The sequence below is a fragment of the Anomaloglossus baeobatrachus genome, chromosome 6, assembly GCF_048569485.1.
Source record: "Anomaloglossus baeobatrachus isolate aAnoBae1 chromosome 6, aAnoBae1.hap1, whole genome shotgun sequence".
Taxonomy (NCBI): domain Eukaryota; kingdom Metazoa; phylum Chordata; class Amphibia; order Anura; family Aromobatidae; genus Anomaloglossus; species Anomaloglossus baeobatrachus.
Genome location: NC_134358.1, coordinates 261,391,177 through 261,411,778, shown reverse-complemented (window position 1 = coordinate 261,411,778; position 20,602 = coordinate 261,391,177). Strand labels below are relative to the sequence as shown.

General features: G+C 42.3%; 1 protein-coding gene across 3 annotated transcripts in view; it reads right to left on the bottom strand.

Annotated features, from left to right (window-relative positions):
• Positions 1–20,602, bottom strand: part of PIGN (phosphatidylinositol glycan anchor biosynthesis class N) — a 478,983-nt gene that overhangs the window by 399,098 nt on the left and 59,283 nt on the right. For all 3 annotated transcript variants that reach the window (XM_075314844.1, XM_075314846.1, XM_075314845.1), the window contains exons 2-6: positions 16,713–16,961; positions 14,249–14,370; positions 5,760–5,858; positions 2,592–2,698; positions 1,387–1,511 (exon numbers count right to left, since the gene is read on the bottom strand). In XM_075314844.1, the coding sequence (XP_075170959.1) occupies positions 1,387–1,511; positions 2,592–2,698; positions 5,760–5,858; positions 14,249–14,370; positions 16,713–16,933 (674 nt within the window). In that variant the 5' untranslated portion in view covers positions 16,934–16,961. The remainder of the gene's footprint in view (positions 1–1,386; positions 1,512–2,591; positions 2,699–5,759; positions 5,859–14,248; positions 14,371–16,712; positions 16,962–20,602) is intronic.

Below are 20,602 nucleotides of genomic sequence, written 5' to 3'. Positions count from 1 at the left end.
TAGAAAGTGCAGGCCACTCCATTTGAGGTACTCCAGTCTCCAGCAGCTGTTCCCTAATGATGCGACCTTGATGAACTTCAGCATTGTCATCCATGGAGATGAAATTATGCCTGTGTTGTTCATGCAGAGGTACAATACCTGGGTTAATGATGTTATTGAAGTAGTAGGGGCTTGTCACTGTACGATTCACAAAGTGTAGAGCAGTTCTGTATTGACTAGACACACATGCCCCACATCTAGCAGTTATACAGAGCTCATGAATATGCTGGACTACCTGGCAGCATGCCAAGTAGTCCTCTAATGATAATCTACTGCTAATTAAACAGTAATTTTATTAAAACTACACTGAGCAGCCTAGTAAGTGACTCATTACTGGAATCAGGATCTCTGCCCCTACACTATGCAACGCTCCAAGTAGGTGGTGAAAATCTAATGACAGATTCCCTTTAAGTTCACCTGAAAAGGTTAAAGTGCATTTTAGGATAATCCTGAATTTTAACCCCAATGCCAAATATCCCTAACATTCGTGAGCGGTTTATACACACACACACACACACACACACACACACACACACACACACACACACACACACACACACTTTTTTAATTATTATCCTTCACTCACCCCCACCAAAAAAGTAATGAAGGTTATTTATATAAAAAAAAAATCCTACATACCAAAAAAAAACCTGCAGTTTGTCAAGTGAAATAATAAAAAGCTCAGCTGGGGTTTAAAAAAATAGTTACAGCTAAGAGCATATGACATTGCAAATACAAAATGTCTTTATAGTGCAAATAGTATAATATAACAAGCAACAGCCTTTAGCATAGTGACCAGCAGAAAAAAAATTAATATGTGATTCATACTGAGCAATACCATAAATGTAAAAACAAAACTCTAAATACACACTAGCCAGACAGAAAACTAAGCAAATCCAAATGGAGTTAAAAAAAAAAAAAAAGTCTTTGGAATAATAACCATGAGGGTGTGTTCACACATTGTGGTTTTCTCACGCAATTTTTCCTTGCGTTTTATTGCACCAGCAATGTGAAGGAAATTTCTGAAATGCACACGGTGCTAATTTTTTCCATTAACATTTTCAGCATGTCAATTCTTTTAGCGTTTTTCACCCATTCAAATGAATGGGGAAAAAAACATTTAAAAAAAAAAAACACACAAAATAGAATGCAGAAACGTGGCAAGAACGCGGGGTTTTCCCTGGCAACACTAGTACCTTCAGCAGGTTTCATCTTTCCACATAATATACTCCTCTACTACTGTAGAGCAATGTGTTAGAACGTTATAATAGCTCGGACATTTCTTACTAATCCATATTTGTGCTGAATAGCTACCTACGCCATTGTAGCCATATTTCTTTTACATACCGTGAGCCTGGTCTGTGAGCGTGCCCATTGGTATCCAATCCAAGGAGATGAAGAAAGAAAACTACTTTATCTTCATTAAGCTTCTGTAACATGGTTTGGTTCTTTTGAGCAGACCTGAAGAAAGACTAAAAGGGACATTTTCTTTGAATATCTGTATTGTACATGGCTATGTACATATAGCTATAAATCTAATATATAAAGCTGAGTGTATGTATGTATGTGTGTATGTATGTGTTGTATGTGTGTATGTTCACTAAAGGAATCTGCACCGTCGCATTTACAATCATAACATTTTGCACAGACGCCTCATGTGACTTAGGGAACGTCATAGACTATGTTTTGACAAGAAAATGTAACCCCGTGCTTTACAGTTACTCTCCAAAAAACATAACTCTATTAAAGTGAATGGCTCTGCGAGCTACAGGCTATTAATAGGAACTATGATTGGTTGCTATAGGAACAAAAGACATTCATAGTATAAGAAGCTTATGTGTGAGGTAATATGATGTTGGTGGAGAGACAGACACAGACAAAGACTGAGAGACAGACAGACAGACAGGCACAGACAGACAGAGGCAGAAAGGGAAAGAGACAGAGACAAACAGAGACCCACAGAGACCGATAGGAAAAAAAAAACAGACAGAAAGAGACAAACAAAAAGACACATGGGGAAACAGACAGACAGAGGCAGACAGGGAAGGAGACAGACAGGGAGAGAGACAGACAAGGAAAGAGACAGAGAGACAGACAAGGAAAGAGACAGACAAAGACAGAAAGGGAAAGAGACAGACAGCAAAAGAGACAGATAGACAGACAAAGACAGACAGGGAAATACGTTAGAGAGATACAGACACAGAGATAGAGACAGACAGAGACACAGAGACACAAATATAGAGATAGACAGAGAGACTGATACAGAGACAGACGGAGAGATAGACACAGACAGACACACAGAGACAGACAGGGAAAGAGACAGAGAGACAAACAGAAACAGACAGAGACTGGGAGAAAGACAGAGAGACAGTTATTATCCAGGGCAACGCCCGGGTACTACAGCTAGTATATAACATAATGATATGTATACTATAATAGTTCTCATACTATATCTTGACACATCAATAATGTGTATCACTTGAAATTTCCTATGTGGGTTATCATTTTTTCTGGAGTACTTTGGGTAATAAATCTGGAACATCTTGGCTCACCTTCACATGGTCAAAAACCCAAGTATCCAATTTAGTTGCATCTTCAGATGCAAAATCTTCACTTTCTGCCAAGTAACAGTGTGTAAAAACATGGTCACCGGTAGCTCCTGAAAATAAGTACAAAAACAATCTATAAGGTTTTTTCTTCTAACACAGCTTCAATTTTTTAATGATTTCAAGATGGCTATGACAGATCTGTTAAATTGGATTAATGTATTAGTTTTACAAGTTATTAACTGGGGAAAAAACAACATATGACCCTAAACCATGACGTCCATGAAAAGAACCAAAGCCTTAAAGACAACCTATCACTGTGTTGAAAAATAACTCAAATAACTTGTAAAAATCCATGCGCTTTCCTGATTCAGTCACTTTTTTCAGTTTGCGATGTGTCACTTCATTGCAGAGATGTTCATCTTTGTTGTCTTCGGAGCGCAATACGTGACCGCTCCGCTTGCAGTCCAACTGGGCATTTCTGCTCAGTCTTCTTTGGGTGCATATTCCCCCTCCCTCCCAGATGCTGCCAATCACAGTGAAAACTTCTTACTAATCGCCAAAGCTAAGACAATATTCTATACTTCTCAACTGTCTCCTGCTTTCAATACAGTTGTCCACTCCCTGCTGCAACAGATCCTTTCTCCCCTTGGTATCAAAGACGTTGCCCTCTCCTGGACCACCTCATACCTCACCTCACTTATCGCACATGTAACGTCTCTCATTTCCACACTACCTCATCATCCTGTTCTCTCTGCTGCTGTACCTCACGGCTCTGTCCTGGGTCGCCCACTCTTCTTCATCTATACTTTTGGCCTGGAACAACTCAAAGTCCCAAGGCTTTCAGTATCATCTGTATGCTGATGAAACCTAAATCTTCCTCTCTGGCCCAGATGTCACCTTTCGGCTGTCCAGAATTCAAGGGTGACTATCAGCCATATCCTCCTTCTTTTCATTATGTTTATTAAAACCCAATGAGGACAAAACCAAACTTATCATCTTTCTTCCATCTTAATCAGTCACCCTACCAGATCTATCCATCACTATAAACGACATTACATTTTTCCTTGTACTGCAAGTCCAAAGCCTCCAAGAAATCCCCGACTCTTCCCTGTCCTTCAAGATCCATATCCAAGCACTTACCACATCCTGCTGCCTACAAGGAAAAAATATTTCCAGTTGTGATCCTTTCCACAACCCCAAAATCTACTAAAATGTTAGTGTATGCTCGCATCGTTTCTCAACTTGACACTTGCAACATCCTCTTCTGTTGCCTCCTGACTAATACTTTCACACTTCTCCAGTATGACCTTAACTGTGTTGCTTGGTAAAGCCACCTCTCTTCACTACTCCTCAGCCTCTCCCCTCTGCCAAAACCTTCACTGCCTTAAAAAATCCCCATCAAATCCAATTTAAACTACTAATAATGACTTACAAGGCTGTCAATAATATGTCTCCCCCATATATCTCCAAACTAATCTCTCAGTAATGCTCCACACATAATCTCGGGTCCTCACAAGATCTTTTTCTCACCTCCACGCTTATCCATTTCTCCCCCAATAGTCTGAAAGACGTCTCCTGGGATGTCCTCCATCCTCTAGATCTCAGTGCCTCAACATGTTCGACTAGCTTCCAAACTTAAAACCTCCAAATGCAACCTCACAACTCATTTAATTCAAAAATGCCTACAGCATGCAATAACCCAACTACCACTGGAGCCATTGCAACCTACCCCCAACCTACTGCTTCCTTCCCAAATACCCCGTAGATTGTCTGACCGTTAGTGCAGGGTCTTCTTCCCCTCTACAAATGTCTGATTGTCTATTTACCTAAGAAAATTATTTATAAGTTATTATTTATATAAGTTTGGACACACCTTCTCATCTCTAGAACAACTGTTAAGAGGAGACTTTGTGCAGCAGGCCTTCACGGTAAAATAGCTGCTAGGAAACCACTGCTAAAGACAGGCAAGAAGCAGAAGAGACTTGTTTGGGCTAAAGAACATAAGGAATGGACATTAGACCAGTGGAAATCTGTGCTTTGGTCTGATGAGTCCAAATTTGAGATCTTTGCATCCAATCACCGTGTCTTTGTAGAAAAGGTGAACAGATGGACTCTACATGGCTGGTTCCCACCGTGAAGCATGGAGGAGGAGGTGTGATGGTGTGGGGATGCTTTGCTGGTGACACTGTTGGGGATTTATTCAAAATTGAAGGCATACTGAACCAGCATGGCTACCACAGCATCTTGCAGCGTCATGCTATTCCATCCGGTTTGCGTTTAGTTGGACCATCATTTATTTTTCAACAGGACAATGACCCCAAACACACCTCCAGGCTGTGTAAGGGCTATTTGACTAAGAAGGAAAGTGATGGGGTGCTAATCGCGTCCTCTCATCAGCTGTTCTGCAGTCCTGTTGTGAGCATGTACGCTCCTACGGTCACAACGGGATCTGAAGAAGCGAGGGCGCATGCGCTGCCCTCTCCTGCAAAATACTAACTAAAGCGGGCTTCAGAAACATGGCGCCGGAGATAAGCGCTATGCACAGGTGCCAACTCCGGCGCCATGTTTCTGAAGAGAGAAATTTACATACGGCCAGTGAGAGGGAAGAACAGGGGGCAGTGGGGGGGGCAGGGATAAACGTCCATAACCCGCCCGGACATTAGGAGAGAGGTGCACACGTCAATCAAAAGGTGCACGAATTTTCAAATTTTATAAAGTTGGATTTCACTGACTAAACACCCGAGCTGCACCCTAATGGTATGTACAGCCTGTGCCTAATAGTGCCAGTACTGCACTGGCTGCACCTTATACATGAAAATCCTGATGTTTGGTTCCCTTTAAATAATTAATAAAAATAATATAACTCATAACACCTACATGACATAATGAAAATTAACTCGTTAGGGGCCAAATAGTGCAAATCCTATTATCCCTGCAATAGCTAGGTGAAATGAAAAAAAAAATATCCACTTTAAGATCTGGAGCCATGTATCAGTTTGATATTTAGCTCATTGTATCTATAAAAAAAATAGCTTCAATACAATAGTCTGGACTCCCCAATCCATTCTTGCCATAGTACTTTTTAATCTAGAAACTAAACTGAATGGGTACTTATAAAAAGTAAAACTTCTCCCCCACTCCTATCTCCCTAAATAGGTTAAAAGACAATACCTTTAGCAAACATGGGTAAGATATCTGGGCTACCCCAGCTCCAAGTGTAGGTACTCTCATTGAAGACAGAATCAAATTCAACTGGATTTTCCTTCCAGCCTAAAAAATGAAAATAATAATTATATAGTCAATACAATAAACTATAGCAATTTAATGACAATGTGATATCCCACAATTATGTACATACTGTATATAAGAAGCTTAAATCGAAATAAGCATTTTGGAAGATCTGGTCTGGGTGGCTTAGCTTCCCACAGCCATCACTATGTAAATGTTAGGGATTATTGCAGCCTACAATTACTTACGTACTAGCATTGCCTACATAATTCATCATAACACTTTCCTGCAGTGACATACGGATTTTCATTTTTGGAAAGGTTACAGGTTCCAGATGCAGGAGACGTCATGACTATTATTTAAGACTAAATAACTTCAGACCATAATCTTACTATATCACCAGCATGGTATCGCAGACTTAAAAGTCAGTGGGCTTAGAAAATAAAATCTTAACTCTAACTTTGAATTTGTCTTTCATAGAAAAAATATGAAAAAATATAACGTATTTTTTGCTTTATAAGACGCACTTTGTTCCCCCAAATTTTGGGGGAAAGTAGGGGGTGCGTCTTATAATCCAAATATATGGGTCCAGGGGAGGTGGGGGCAACTCTGGAGCGGTGCTGAGGGAGGCTGGTAGAGGCTGCAGGAGGCAGCGTTAGATCTCCTGCTCCCGCTCATATAATATGCACTGCCGCTGTCCATCACCATGGTGCTGAAACCGCACTGTGGCGATGGGCTGGGGGAGCGGCGCATATTATATCTGCCTGCGCCCCCCCTTTGATCGCACATGCCCCCCCTCCCCCCGTGTTAGATATGCCCCTCATGCTGCTGCCCATCCTAAAATAAAAAAGCTTTACTTACCTCCTCCAGCGTGTCTCCCTGGGCTCCCTGCTGCCGCTGTGATCAGGCACGCAGAGATCATGTCACTCTGCTGTGTCGATCACATGACCAGCACCGAGAACCAGGAAGTGCAGGAGCTCAGCAGCACGGAGGGAGACACGAGGGAGGACAGCACTGGAGAAGGTAAAGTAAAGTGTTTATTTTACTATGGGCAGCAGCATGGGGGCCATAACAAACACAGGGGGACATGTGCCAGCAATAGAAGACCTGTGCCAGCTGTAGGGGATGTGTGCCAGCTATAGGAGATGTCTGCGAGCAATATGGGGACATGTGGCAGCTATAGGAGACCTGTGCCAGCTATAGGAGACCTGTGCCAGCAATATGGGGATGTGTGCCAGCTATAGGAGACCTGTGCCAGCTATAGGAGACCTGTGCCAGCAATATGGGGATGTATGCCAGCTATAGCAGACTTGTGCCAGCTATAGGAGACTTGTGCCAGCACAGGGGGACATGTGCCAGCACAGGGGGGCTATATTCAATATAAGGGGGCCATATCCAGATTAAGGGGGCTAATTTTAGGATGGGGGGCTATAAGAGACATATACCCTATATGATTTGTTAGACGGACACTGGCATTATAAGACGGACCCCATTTAACATTAAAAAAAATTCTCTTTTCCTGCACCAAATTTGGGGGTGTGTCTTATAAAGCGAAAAATATGGTACATTTTACTATACTAAGTAGTTATTAAATTCCAAATGAAATAGCTATGTCATTTTATTTTTTCATAAACAAATAGTACTTGTCAAAATAAGAAACTTAGTAATGTATCTTAGGGAAATCTGCTTCTTTTTCTTTGTGAACTGACCATTCATTCATTCTCAAAATTCTCAATTCACAGGTAAAATCTGTCTTCAGTGAATACAGACTTCCCCAATTCTGAGATAGACTGAGATAGAAGATGGCAGTTGGTTCACAAAGGTCTATGGAGAACTGTAATTTAAGGAGAACTTGCAGCAGAACTTCTGTATCTGTATCTAGTTCCTTCCAGCTCCACAGAATCTTAAAAACACCAACTGCCATCTCTTATCTCAGTAACGGGAAAGTTTATTTTCACTGAAAACAGATTTTACCCATGAACTGAGTTAAAAATCAATCAAGGAAAAAGGAAACTTTCTCTGATAAAATATGTTACAAAGTTGCTGATTTTTCAAGTACATTATTGATTCATAAAATTAAAACGAGAGTTAATGTTTAAACACTAGGAAGGGAAATACTACAAGGAATTACATAGTTACATAGGTTGAAAAAAGACCTAGGTCCATCTACTTCAACCTTCCTCCACAATTATACACTTTGTCACTAAGTCACTTATAACCTACAATGTTGTGTGTACTGAGGAAATCATTCAGCCCTTTTTTTTTTTTTTAAAAGCTGTTATAGTATCTGCCATTACTACCTCTTGTGGTAGGGCATTCCACAGTCTGGCTGCTCTAACTGTAAAGAACCCTTTCCTATTTAGCTGCCGGAATCGCTTTTCTTCCACTCGCAGTGAGTGCCCCTGGTCCTTAGTATTATCTTTGGAAGAAATAAGTCATGTGCCAGTCCTTTATATTGACCACACATGTATTTATACATATAAATGAGATCTCCTCTGAGACGTCTTTTTTTCTAAGCTAAACATAGCTAACTTTTTCAACCTGTCATCATATGGGAGGCCTTCCATTCCTTGTAGTAGTCTAGTTACTCACCTTTGAACTGCCTCTAACTTCTGAATGTCCTTTTTAAAATGTGGAGCATAAAACTGGTTCCCATATTCCAGATGTGGCCTTACAAGTGATTTATAGAGGGGTAACAATACATTGGGATCCCGGGATCTAATCTCTCTTTTTATACACCCTAAAATCTTGTTTGCATTAGCAGCTGCTGCTTGCTAAAGCAGCTAAATAAAAAAAATATCCTAAAAAGGAGTATAAGGCGTATAAGTATACAGAGCCTTGTGAAAGTATTCACTCCCTTGGCATTTTGTGTGTTTTGCTACCTCCCAACTTGGAATTTCACAGTTTGTTGTTTGTGTTTTGAGTGTTTGAATCAGTTCATGTATAGAACATGCCTACTACTGTGAACATTTGGTTTTCTTTTTATTGTAAAGCAAACAACCAATAAATAACTGAAAACTTCAGTGCGCATAACTTTTCACCCCCCCCCCCTATAGTCTGCAATTTGTAGACCCTACTTATGTGGCAATTACAGCTGAAAGTCTCTTTGGATAAGTCTCCATGAGCTTTCCGCATCTTGTCACTGGGATTTTTGCCCATTCGTCAAAGCAAACATGCTACAGCTCCCTCAAGCTACATGATTTTGTCTGGTTAACAGCAATCTTTAAGTCTGACCACAGATTCTCAATTGGATAAGGTCAGAGCTTTGACTAGGTTACTCCAATATATTCCCCTTAAACCAGTCGAGTGTTTCTATAGCAGTATGCTTTGACTCATTGTCTTGTTGGAAGGAGAACCTTCGTCTCAGTCTCAAATCACTGACAGACTCAAGAATATCCGTCTATTTTAGAACATCCATTTTCCCTGTCCCTGCTGCAGAAAAACATCCCCACGGCATGATACTGCCACCACCGTGCTTTACTGTGGAGATAGTGTTTTTGGGGTGATGGGCTTTGTTGGTTCAGTGCCAGACATAAAATTCACCTTGGTAGCAAAAAAGTTACTGGAGAGTCTGGAGAGTATTTGGAGAGTCTTCCACATGTCTTTTGGCAAAATTAAAACAAGCCTTCCAAAGTTTGGCTGTAGTTAAAGTTAAAGGCTTTTTCTGGCCACTCTTCGATAAAGGCCAGCTCTATGGAGCATACGGCTTATTGTGGTCATATGAACAGATACTCCAGTCTTTGCTTAGGAACGCTGCAGTTCTTTCGTGGTTATCATTGGTCCCTGTGCTGCCTCAATGAATAATGCCCTCCTTGCCCAGACTGAGAGTTTTCGTGGATATCCCTCTCTTGGCAGGCTTGTTGTGGTACCATGCTCTACTCATTTGATGATAATGGATTTGATGGTGCTCCGGGGGATCATAAGAGATTGGGATGTTTTTTTAGAACGAAACTCTGACCTGTACCTCTCAAAAAGTTTGTCTCTGACTTGTTTGGAGAGCTCCTTGGTCTTCATAGAATTGTTTGGTTAGTGGTGCCCCTTACTTAATGATGTTGCAGCCTCTGTGGCCTTTCAGAAATGGTGTGTATATATACTAACAGGCCATGTGTCATTAGATTGCACATAGTTGGACTTCCTTCCACTAAGAATGTGACTTATGAAGATAATTGCTTACACCACAAATTTTAGGGGGGCTTCATAGCAAAAGGGTGGATAGATATGCACATGGCAATTTTTATTAATTGTATCCCATAAATGTACATCAAACACAAATTGGAATATAAAATATTAAAGCACAGGTTGTAATGTAACGAAATAGGTAAAAAGCCAAGGGGGTGAAAACTTTCACAAGGTACTGTATACCCATGATCAAATATTTGGAGTCCAATACCTTATGAAAATCGTTTTCCTCTTCTGATTCTGTTCTTTTTCTGTTTTGCACAGAGCCATTGCATTGCAGAAATACAATGGGTACGGAAAACATTCAGATCCCTTTATATTTTTCACTCTTTTGTTTCATTGCAGCCATTTGGTAAATTTAAAAAAGTTTATTTTTTTCTCATTAATATACGCTCTGCACCCCGTCTTGACAAAAAAAAATAGAAATAGAAATTTTTGCAAATTTATTAGACAAGAAAAACTGAAATATCACATGGCCATAAGTATTCAGACCCTTTGCTCAGACACTCCTATTGAAGTCACATGCCGTCCACTTCCTTGTGATCCTCCTTGAGATGGTTCTACTATTTAATTGGAGTCCAGCTGTGTTTAATTAAACTGATAGGACTTGATTTTTAAAGGCACACACCTGTCTATATAAGACCTCACAGCTCACAGTCCATGTCAGACCAAAAGAGAATCATGAGGTCAAAAAGGAACTGCCCAAGGAGCTCAGAGATAGAATTGTGGCAAGGCACAGATCTGGCTAAGGTTACAAAAGAATTTCTGCAGTACTCAAGGTTCCTAAGAGCACAGTGGCCTCCAGAATCCTTAATGGAAGAGGTTTGGGACCACCAGAACTTTCCTAGACCTGGCCGTCCAGCCAAACTGAGCAATCATGGGAGAAGAGCCTTGGTGAGAGAGGTAAAGAAGAACTTCAAGATCACTGTGGCTGAGCTCCAGAGATGCAGAAGGGAGATGGGAGAAAGTTCCACCAAGTGGCCCAACAGAAAACTCTCCTCAGTGCAAGACATATGAAAGCTCCCATGGAGTTTGCAAAAAAAAACACATGAAGGACTCCCAGACTATGAGAAATAAGATTCTTTGGTCTGATGAGACGAAGATAGAACTTTTTGGTGATAATTCTAAGCGGTATGTGTTGAGAAAACCAGGCACTGCTCATCACCTGCCTAATACAATCCCAACAGTGAAACATGGTGGTGGCAGCATCATGCTATGGGAGTGTTGTTCAGCTGCAGGAACAGGACGACTGGTTGCAATTGATGGAAAAATGAATGTGGCCAAGTACAGAGATATCCTGGAAGAAAACCTCTTCTAGAGTGCTCTGGACCTCAAACTTGGCCGAAGGTTTCACCTTCCAACAAGACAATGACCCTAAGCACACAGCTAAACTAACAAAGGAGTGGCTTCAGAACAACTGTATGACCATTCTTGAATGGCCCAGCCAGAGCCCTGACCTAAACCCAACTGAGCATCATTCCCAAGAAGACTCATGGCTGTACTAGCATAAAAGGGTGTTTCTACTCAATACTGAGCAAAGGGTCTGAATACTTATGACCATGTGATATTTCAGTTTTTGCAAAAATGTCTACATTTCTGTTTTTTTCTGACAAGATGGGGCGCAGAGTGTACATTAATGAGAAAAAAAATGAACTTTTTTGAATTTACCAAATGTCTGCAATGAAACAAAGAGTGAAAAATTTAAAAAGGGTCTGAATACTTTCCATACCCATTGTATTTATTTTTGTTGTTTTTGGAGTCCAATATGTTAAATATCTGCTTGCAGTCCAACTAAATTTTTTTTACATTTTCCTCTGGGGTAGGGCACGGTTACCCTTATATCCCAGAAGTTACCAAGCACTGCATGACAGCTCTTTTAGCAGTCTCAGATATGCTGTGATTGACAGCGACTATGAGGGACAATTGGACATTCTATGCAACTTCATTATACAGTATCACCTGTTTAGTGAGATGGTGATCCTGGGAAGGTGGTTTGAAAATTTTTAGAAAGGATAAAGATCCTTTCATCTATACTATCAAGTGTATTTTCCATATTGTTTACATTCCAAAAATAACACCATATTCTTTGGACTATAAGAAGCACATTCCCTCCCCCAACTTTGGGAGGAAAATGTGGGTGAGTCTGCATATATCTGGCTCACTGTGTGTGTGTGTGTGTGGGGTGGGGGGTGGGGGGCAGTGGAGCGGGGTTACAGGAGGTAGGAGGAGCGTCGTTTGCAGAAAACCAGAAGCGGCAGGAGCAGTGAATATTGATTTCCCAGTTAAAGGAAATATTCACTGCTCCCAATTCTGATAATCCCGCCTACCTCTCAGCGCCGACATCAGTTATAGTAAATTTCATTGAAGATTTTTACTATCACTGATGGCGGCACCAAGAGAAGGGGGGATTATGGCAATGGGGAGCAGTCAATAATTATTTCCCTTTAATGGGGAAATTAATTTTCACTGTTCTCACTGCTGGCTTCCTGCAGCGGCCTATGGCGTGCCTGTGACTAGGTGCGCATGACAGTGATATCATGTGCTGTCCATTACTTACACACCAAATTCAGTTGCCAGCATGAAAAAAGGACACTGCACGCCTGGGGAGCGGACAGAAGGTAAGAAAAATCTTTAATTTTTTTATGTGTGTGGCATAACGAGAGGCCCATGGGGAACATATATACCAGGATGAGGGACATATAAACCTGGATGGAGGACATATGTAACGCTTGCGGCCAGCGTAGAGGCAGCAAGCGGGATTAGTGGAACCACTGGACCACAGGGGGACCCGGGTTTACCCTTTAGTGGGAGGGGCTTAACTAAGCGCCCACCGCGAGGCGGACGCCAGGTACCACTCCCAGGGCAGTGACCGGAACTGTGGCAGTTGACCGCCATGGCAAGTGACGGACTCCGGTATAGACGGGTACAGGTGGGGTGACAGAGGCAGGCTGGGGAGGCGGGTAGAGACAGGACTGGTGGGCACGGCAGGGTTAGGCAGGTATGGGAAGGCAGGTACTGGAGACGGACACAGTGAAAACAGGAAAGAAGTTTAGGACCTGACAACTAGTTAGGTAGTCTACTGGAACACTGACTAACTAGAGGCGGTTGCGCAGTCACCTCCCTTAATGGGAGGATGCCTTAAATACACATTGCCTCTCAGCCGTAGGTTAAAAGGTATTTCTGGAAAATGGCGCGCCAGCCCTTTAAGAGGAGGTCCGGTGTGTGCACACGTCTTAGGTATAGTGCCGGTAGCCCTGTGCGGCATGTACAGGGCATGGGAGGGGAGGAGGCAGCAGCATACATGGATTGCCGGAGAAGTGTGGCAGCCGGGGAGAATGGGGCCTGGCCGGGGTGGTGACTAAGTCGGCGTTCTTGCAGGGACTACAGAGCTACAACATATACACCAGGATGGAGGACATATATACCAGTAAGGAGCTCATGATCGGGGGCATTATTACAGAACTGGGGGGATATAACCCCCATAACAGTGTCATTAGCAGGTTCCCCCATAACAGTACATCCTGATCACATCTTCTGCTTCAAATTTTTATTCTATTTCCCTCCTATAAAACCTAGGTGTATGTGATGGTCCGGTGCATCTTATAGTCTGAAAAATAAGGTAAACTACATGTTAAAAAAAAAATCAATCTATTTTCAGAGAAGCATACACTAGGCTCTATCTTGAAGAATACCGATGAACAGTTTGTGGCTGACGAATTTTGTTTTTTTAAGACAAGAGGCTAGAAGTTTCTATAATGTTCCTCCTGAAGGACCCAACATTCTAGCAACACTCAGGACAGAACTTCAGGATTATAGAGCCGATATTTGATAAAAGGTCAGATCCTTTAAGGGGGCATTAAGCACATTTTTGTCCACGTTTCATAATAATTTATGTTTAGATAGTGGCTGCCCACTTCAATCTTAAATACAACTACAGTATAAAATGTCTAAAAGTGTCCTTATTTACAGAAGAAAGCAGAGTTCACCTTTCATTATAAGTAACATATTCAATATTGCTACACATAGCCAAATCAATAGAAGAGATGTAACCCAAAAAGACACATCTTCGTTGTTTTGTAAAATAAAAGCATTTTAATGTTATTAGGTATATGTATTTTTTAGGATTGGCTATACAGATCGCTTTTAGGGGTGACAGAACACCGTTTAAGTGTAAAAAGAAAGCACTCACCACTGCAGAACACATGCACTGCAAAGTGCTTAAAATTAAAAAATATTGTTTTTTCCATACATACCTCTCGCAACTGCACTGACATCTTCATAAAAGCCAGCAATGAGTGCGACATGTCCTGGTCTGGACTCTGTAGGGACTCGAGTGTGAGAAACTCCCCAACTACCCTTAGTATGTATTATGTTTCTGAAAAGACCAGAGAGGGTTGTACACATTAGATGAGTAACAATGCGTATACAAAATAATTACCAAATAAAATACAGCAGGGAATGACCAAAGGTATCAGATCCTGAATCCCTCCTTCCAGTAGCCGTCTGCAGAATTTCCTGGTAGGCAGAACTATTTGTATTCCTGTCTTCTGCCATCCCACACAGACTCTTCTTGGTTCCCTCACTGGTCCCTATGACTGCACAGGGAATCAATGGCGACAGCGGTGACTGATGCCACAATCACAGGTCCCTGTGTCGGGATATCAGAAGAAGAGACTGGCTGTGATTGTTGGAATGAGATCGATAGGTGATCATTGAGGTGTGTTTTGCTTCTTTAATTTATTATTAAAAAATTGTGAATTAACGGTTCAGCAAACATTAAAAAAAAAATGGTCATTGAAAAAACGCCATTCTAGTGAAGATACAGGATTCATCTATAGGTTAATATGGTTCTGTCATCGTGCAAATACCGCTTATCGTTCTGACGCCATGCAGTCACTGCTCTCTAACTTCATTCCTCCTGCCAGCCTAAAGGGTGCTTTACACGCTGCGACATCGCTAGCGATTGCTAGCGATGTCGAGCGCGATAGCACCCGCCCCCGTCGTTGGTGCGATATGTGGTGATTGCTGCCGTAGCAAACATTATCGCTACGGCAGCGTCACACGCACATGCCTTGTCAGCGACGTCGCTTTGACCGCCGAATAATCCCTCCCTCAAGGGGGAGGTGAGTTCGGCATCATAGCGACGTCAGTGTGGCGTCGCTAAGCGGCCGGCAAATAGAAGCGGAGGGGCGAAGATGAGCGGGACGTAACATCCCGCCCACCTTCTTCCTTCCGCATTGCCGGTGGACGCAAATAAGGAGATATTCGTCGTTCCTGCGGTGTCACACATAGCGATGTGTGATGCCGCAGGAACGACGAACAACATCGTACCTGTGGCAGCAACGATATTAAGGAAAGGAGCGACGTGTCAACGATCACCGTTTTTGAACGATTTTGAGAATGTTGATCTTCGCTCCTTGGTGTGACACGCTGCGATGTCGCTACCGGCGCCGGATGTGTGTCACTAACGACGTGACCCCGACGATATATTGGTAGTGATGTCGCAGCGTGTAAACCACCCTTAAGGCTTTCAGTCATAGGAACACTAACTGACAGCCAGCTTGCAACAGTACAGAGCCACCTGCCAGTTAGTGCTGGCTAGTGATTATCGAGCACTACTATCATCTGGTGCTCAGTACTCATAACGAGCAGTTGGCTGCTAGGATTGGCGCGACTGGAGTACCTGAGTAAAATGGAAGCCAATGGAGAACACGATCATTTTTCGGGGAACTCATCTGGAAAAATGCTTGAGTTTCCCATTGACTTTCATTACACTCGGGCACTCAAGTCTCACGCATCTGAGAATACAACTGCTTGTTAAGAGTACCAACCATGGTGGTGCTCGCTCATCACTAGTGCTGCTGTGATGGTACAGCAGCTGCTCTCAATGCGCAAAGCGGTGACTTATACCGCACCAACCGCGCCTCTAAAACTGAAAACCCCAAACTAGCGAAAGGAATGAAGTTTGTTTCCTACCCAACAACGGGGCTCTCAATGCGGAGGCTGCATAGCGTCAGAAAGCTATTTACCATATATTACCATATATTTACCATATATTAAGGTATTCACCCCGTGTCTGCAGAACAATAATATTTTTTTTACTTGAGACGTTCCCTTTAAACATGTGATACACAAAATTAAAACCTATAGGGATATTTCTTATTTTTAACCCATCCTGCTTTTTTACCCTTTTTTATTTGAACAGCCCCTTTAAGCTGGTCAACAAATAAAACAGATGTTGGCCAAACGTGTCGATTTAGGCAACTAGCTAATATGTCTAGAAGCCACCTGTGTGTACACAGATAGCAAATATTAAGAGAAAGATGGATTGGATGATTCAATGACGCCCAATCCTCTGTCTCTGTTGGAGATAATCCACATCTAGAGAAGGCTGAGCTTTTTGCGTCTCCCCACTGAAAAAAAATGGCCACATGGCCAGGCATAGTGAAACAGGGAATAAAAACTGTGGGCAGAATGTTCTCATGAGTATCTCTATCCTAAAAGTCATCTGTGCTTCCACAATGTATAGATCCCTGGTATCAGGAACAAATCATAAACTATAAATGTAATATTTTATTAAGATTTATGCATAATTGTAAACTGTTGTACAAAGGTTATAAAAAAAATTCCAATTAGATTAAAAATTCTGGTAAATGAGAAGGAATTCTTAAGGGAAAAAAAAACTTACGAAATATTAGTCCCAAAGTGTAACCTCACCTAAGATATGGGGCTCTAAAAAGACCATGTTCATCCAACTCAAAGAAGGTGTCAGCTCTCAATCCATCAGCCACAAAGAGAACCAGTCGTTTTGCAGGTGGTGGAAGCAGCGTACGTTGTGGCGTCATGCCATGGACCAGCGGAGAGGTAAAGTAGATGTCAAAAATTGATGTGAAAAAGACAAGGTGGACAATCAAGCCAACAATGAAAAACAGTAGCATCCTCCAGAAAACAATGTGCCAACAGGGCCTGGAAATGAAAGAGACAATACAATGAACAGACTGTTTCATGTATTCCGATATAAAAAAAAGTCAACAAACAAACCAAGTTTAGATCATATCCACTCCAAGAGACTCTAATACAGTGTGAGCCACAAGTAACAGAACCCTGAACGAAACAATACTCATCAGCTATCTGTGCACGGATTTGCAGGAAATGTCCATGTACATGGTTGTGCTCACATTCTCCCTTAAAAGCTGACATTTCCAGTGAACCAGCGCCGGCTATAAGCTTAGCACTGCTTTGCCTGTGATTGCTGGTCCTGTGAGTGATATCCAGATCTGTCTGTTCCTGTGCCCCCGTGCCCTTGTCTGTGTTCCCTCCCCTGGTCGTCCCTCCTGTCCTCTGCCCCCTCTCCTATTTCCCCACTCGGTTGCTTCCTCCGGTACGGACCTTGGCCTGACTTTGACTCCGCTTCTGCTCATTCCTCCGGTCCTGCTTCTGCCCGTACTGTGTTTGACCCAGCCTGCCTGACTATTCCTTGCATGTCCTGCAGCTCTGCTTCTCAGCTGTGCTGTGAGGTAGTGTATGAGAACGCTGTGTATTCACTTCCTGGTTCTCATTGCTCTGTGTAGTGTCTTCTGCTGCAGAGCTCTGGCTCCCCCTGGTGGCAGCATTACAGTCGAGCTGTAATTTTTGGATCTTGAAGTGTATGCTACCGTAGTGTGGATTGCGTGACTTTTCAGTTTGCCAATACATCCTTTTCTGGAATTAACATGCCTGGTTATATGGAAGAGTGCTCCATCAGACGATATATTGCAATCGATCCAAATTGCTGTCTATAATCATATCTTGTCGGCAATTGCAATATGCCAAGGGCTTCAGTTTATCCACCTTTAAAAATACTCTGTCATTAGATTCAACTCTCCTAAGCCGTGTATGTGGGAATGCAGGTAATAGAACGTTGAATAAAATGATACCTTGATATCTATAATACAATGTCTTTTTGTAGAGAAATCTACATTTTTCTTATTTGCAAATGAGCTATTAAGGTCTATGGGCTGGACATAGATCTCCCTGAGAATCTGCCTCCAGAACTTATTTTATATGAAAGAGGGCATTATCAGTGTGAGACATGTAATGACTGACACTTTGCTCTCAAAATCACACACAGCTCTACAGTGAGATCAGAACTAACACTGTACAGCAGAGCTAAAACTGTAATAAGACAAAGGTCACTACTGTTGTACAAACACATTTGCAATGCAGTTGTCCTTTCATAGTGCTTCAGCTTCCATCTCACAGACAGCCAGAGCAAATGTGTTTATAATGAGACAAGGTTCAACTCTCCAGTACCATGTTCGCTATAATCAGGCAAAGATGTGCAGCAGGGCTGCCAGCACTATGAAAGGACAAGTGCTGCTCAGTGTGGCAAACTGCTAATGGTGGCAGACCACGTGGACCGCTATGGAACCAGTGACACATGGGGCCTGGTGCCAGTGCCGACGACGGACACCCACCACCCGACATCGCATTTTCAACTCTATCGGCATCGCGTATGTCGATACAGTGGGAGCCAATGATGAAAGAGGAAGTGCTCTGCTTCCTCCTCCATCACTCTCCCTCAGTGTCTGGCGTCTCAGTGCAGCAGGCAGAATGACATCACTACTGTGCGCCCGCTCTGCCGAGATGTGCAGTGGCAGGAGCAGCAGAGGAACAAGGAGAGGTGACATATATCTATATAATTATATATACCGTACATATATATACAGTACAGACCAAACGTTTGGACACACCTTCGCATCTCTAGAACAACTGTTAAGAGGAGACTTTGTGCAGCAGGCCTTCATGGTAAAATAGCTGCTAGGAAACCACTGCTAAGGACAGGCAACAAGCAGAAGAGACTTGTTTGGGCTAAAGAACACAAGGAATGGACATTAGACCAGTGGAAATCTGTGCTTTGGTCTGAGGAGTCCAAATTTGAGATCTTTAGATCCAACCACCGTGTCTTTGTAGAAAAGGTGAACAGATGGACTCTACATGGCTGGTTCCCACTGTGAAGCATGGAGGAGGAGGTGTGATGGTGCTTTGCTGGTGACACTGTTGGGGATTTATTCAAAATTGAAGGCATACAGAACCAGCATGCCTACCACAGCATCTTGCAGCAGCATGCTATTCCATCCGGTTTGCGTTTAGTTGGACCATCATTTATTTTTCAACAGGACAATAACCCCAAACACACCTCCAGGCTGTGTAAGGGCTATTTGACTAAGAATGAGAGTGATGGGGTGCTACGCCAGATGACCTGGTCCAAACAGTGAGTCACCAGACCTGAACCCAATCGAGATGGTTTGGGGTGAGCTGGACCGCAGAGTGAAGGCAAAGGGCCAACAAGTGCTGAGCATCTCTGGGAACTCCTTCAAGACTGTTGGAAAACCATTTCCGGTGACTACCTCTTGAAGGTCAACAAGAGAATGCCAAGAATGTGCAAAGTAGTAATGAAAGCAAAAGTTGGCTACTTTGAAGAACCTAGAATATAAAGACATATTTTCAGTTGTTTCACACTTTAAGTATTTCATTCCACATGTTTTAATTCATAGTTTTGATGCCTTGAATGTGAATCTACAATTTTTGAGTCCTGAAAATAAAGAAAATTCTTTGAATGAGAAGGTGTGTCCAAACTTTTGGTCTGTACTGTGTGTGTGTGTGTGTGTGTGTGTGTGTATGTGTGTATGTATATATATATATATATATATATATATATATATATATATATTATATATACATACATACATACATACTTATATTCTTTCTCAAATCAAATACAGCATGGTGGTCACAAATAGAGATGAGCGAACCTGAGGTTCGGTTTTCAAATCGAACACCAAATTTAAAAATCAAAATTCGGGTTCGAGGTTCGGATGCTGTATGGGCTAACAAAACTCATGCGAGCAGCACTGCGCTCAGGTATGCTCGGTGCACAGCCCTGTGTGAGCTGCTTGCAGTGTGTGAGCAGCGCACACTGGGGTTACGTAACAACAGCGTGATCACATGGAGTGTGCAACTAAAAAAATAAAAAGTTTGAAAAAGCCTGACCACCCTCCCCCGGAAGCATGCTACTAATGGCTGGCAGTATGTGGCTCAAACTGCCAAACAGTGACTGGATCCGGGGTTCGTGTCAGCTCGAGTCTGTGGAGCTAGGCTTGTTTGCTACCGGCGAACCGAACCTCAACGGAACCGCTCATCTCTAGTCACAAACACACAACACTACTGCCCTCTGCAAAGATACCACTTGAGGAAAAGGAAAGGAAACAATGAACCTCATTCATTTTCTTGAAGGGGTTTGTCCATTCTCAGAAGAAAAGTCTGCAGTAAAAAGTGAAGGAAAATCCAGCATTCGCGTATAAAATTAAAACATGGCTTTATTGAAAAAAATAAAAACTAGAAAAAACCATGACAAAATTTCAAGTAGACTAGATAGTCCGTCTACGCGTTTCGATCTAGTCTACTTGGAATTTTGTAATGGTTTTTTATACTTTTTAATTTTTTCAATAAAGCCATGTTTAAATTTTATATGCGGATGCTGGATTTTCCTTCACTTTTTTCTCAAGTTCCACCTGACTGCCGGTCAGGTTTCCGGGCACCCCACCCTCATTCAACAGTCTGGTGAG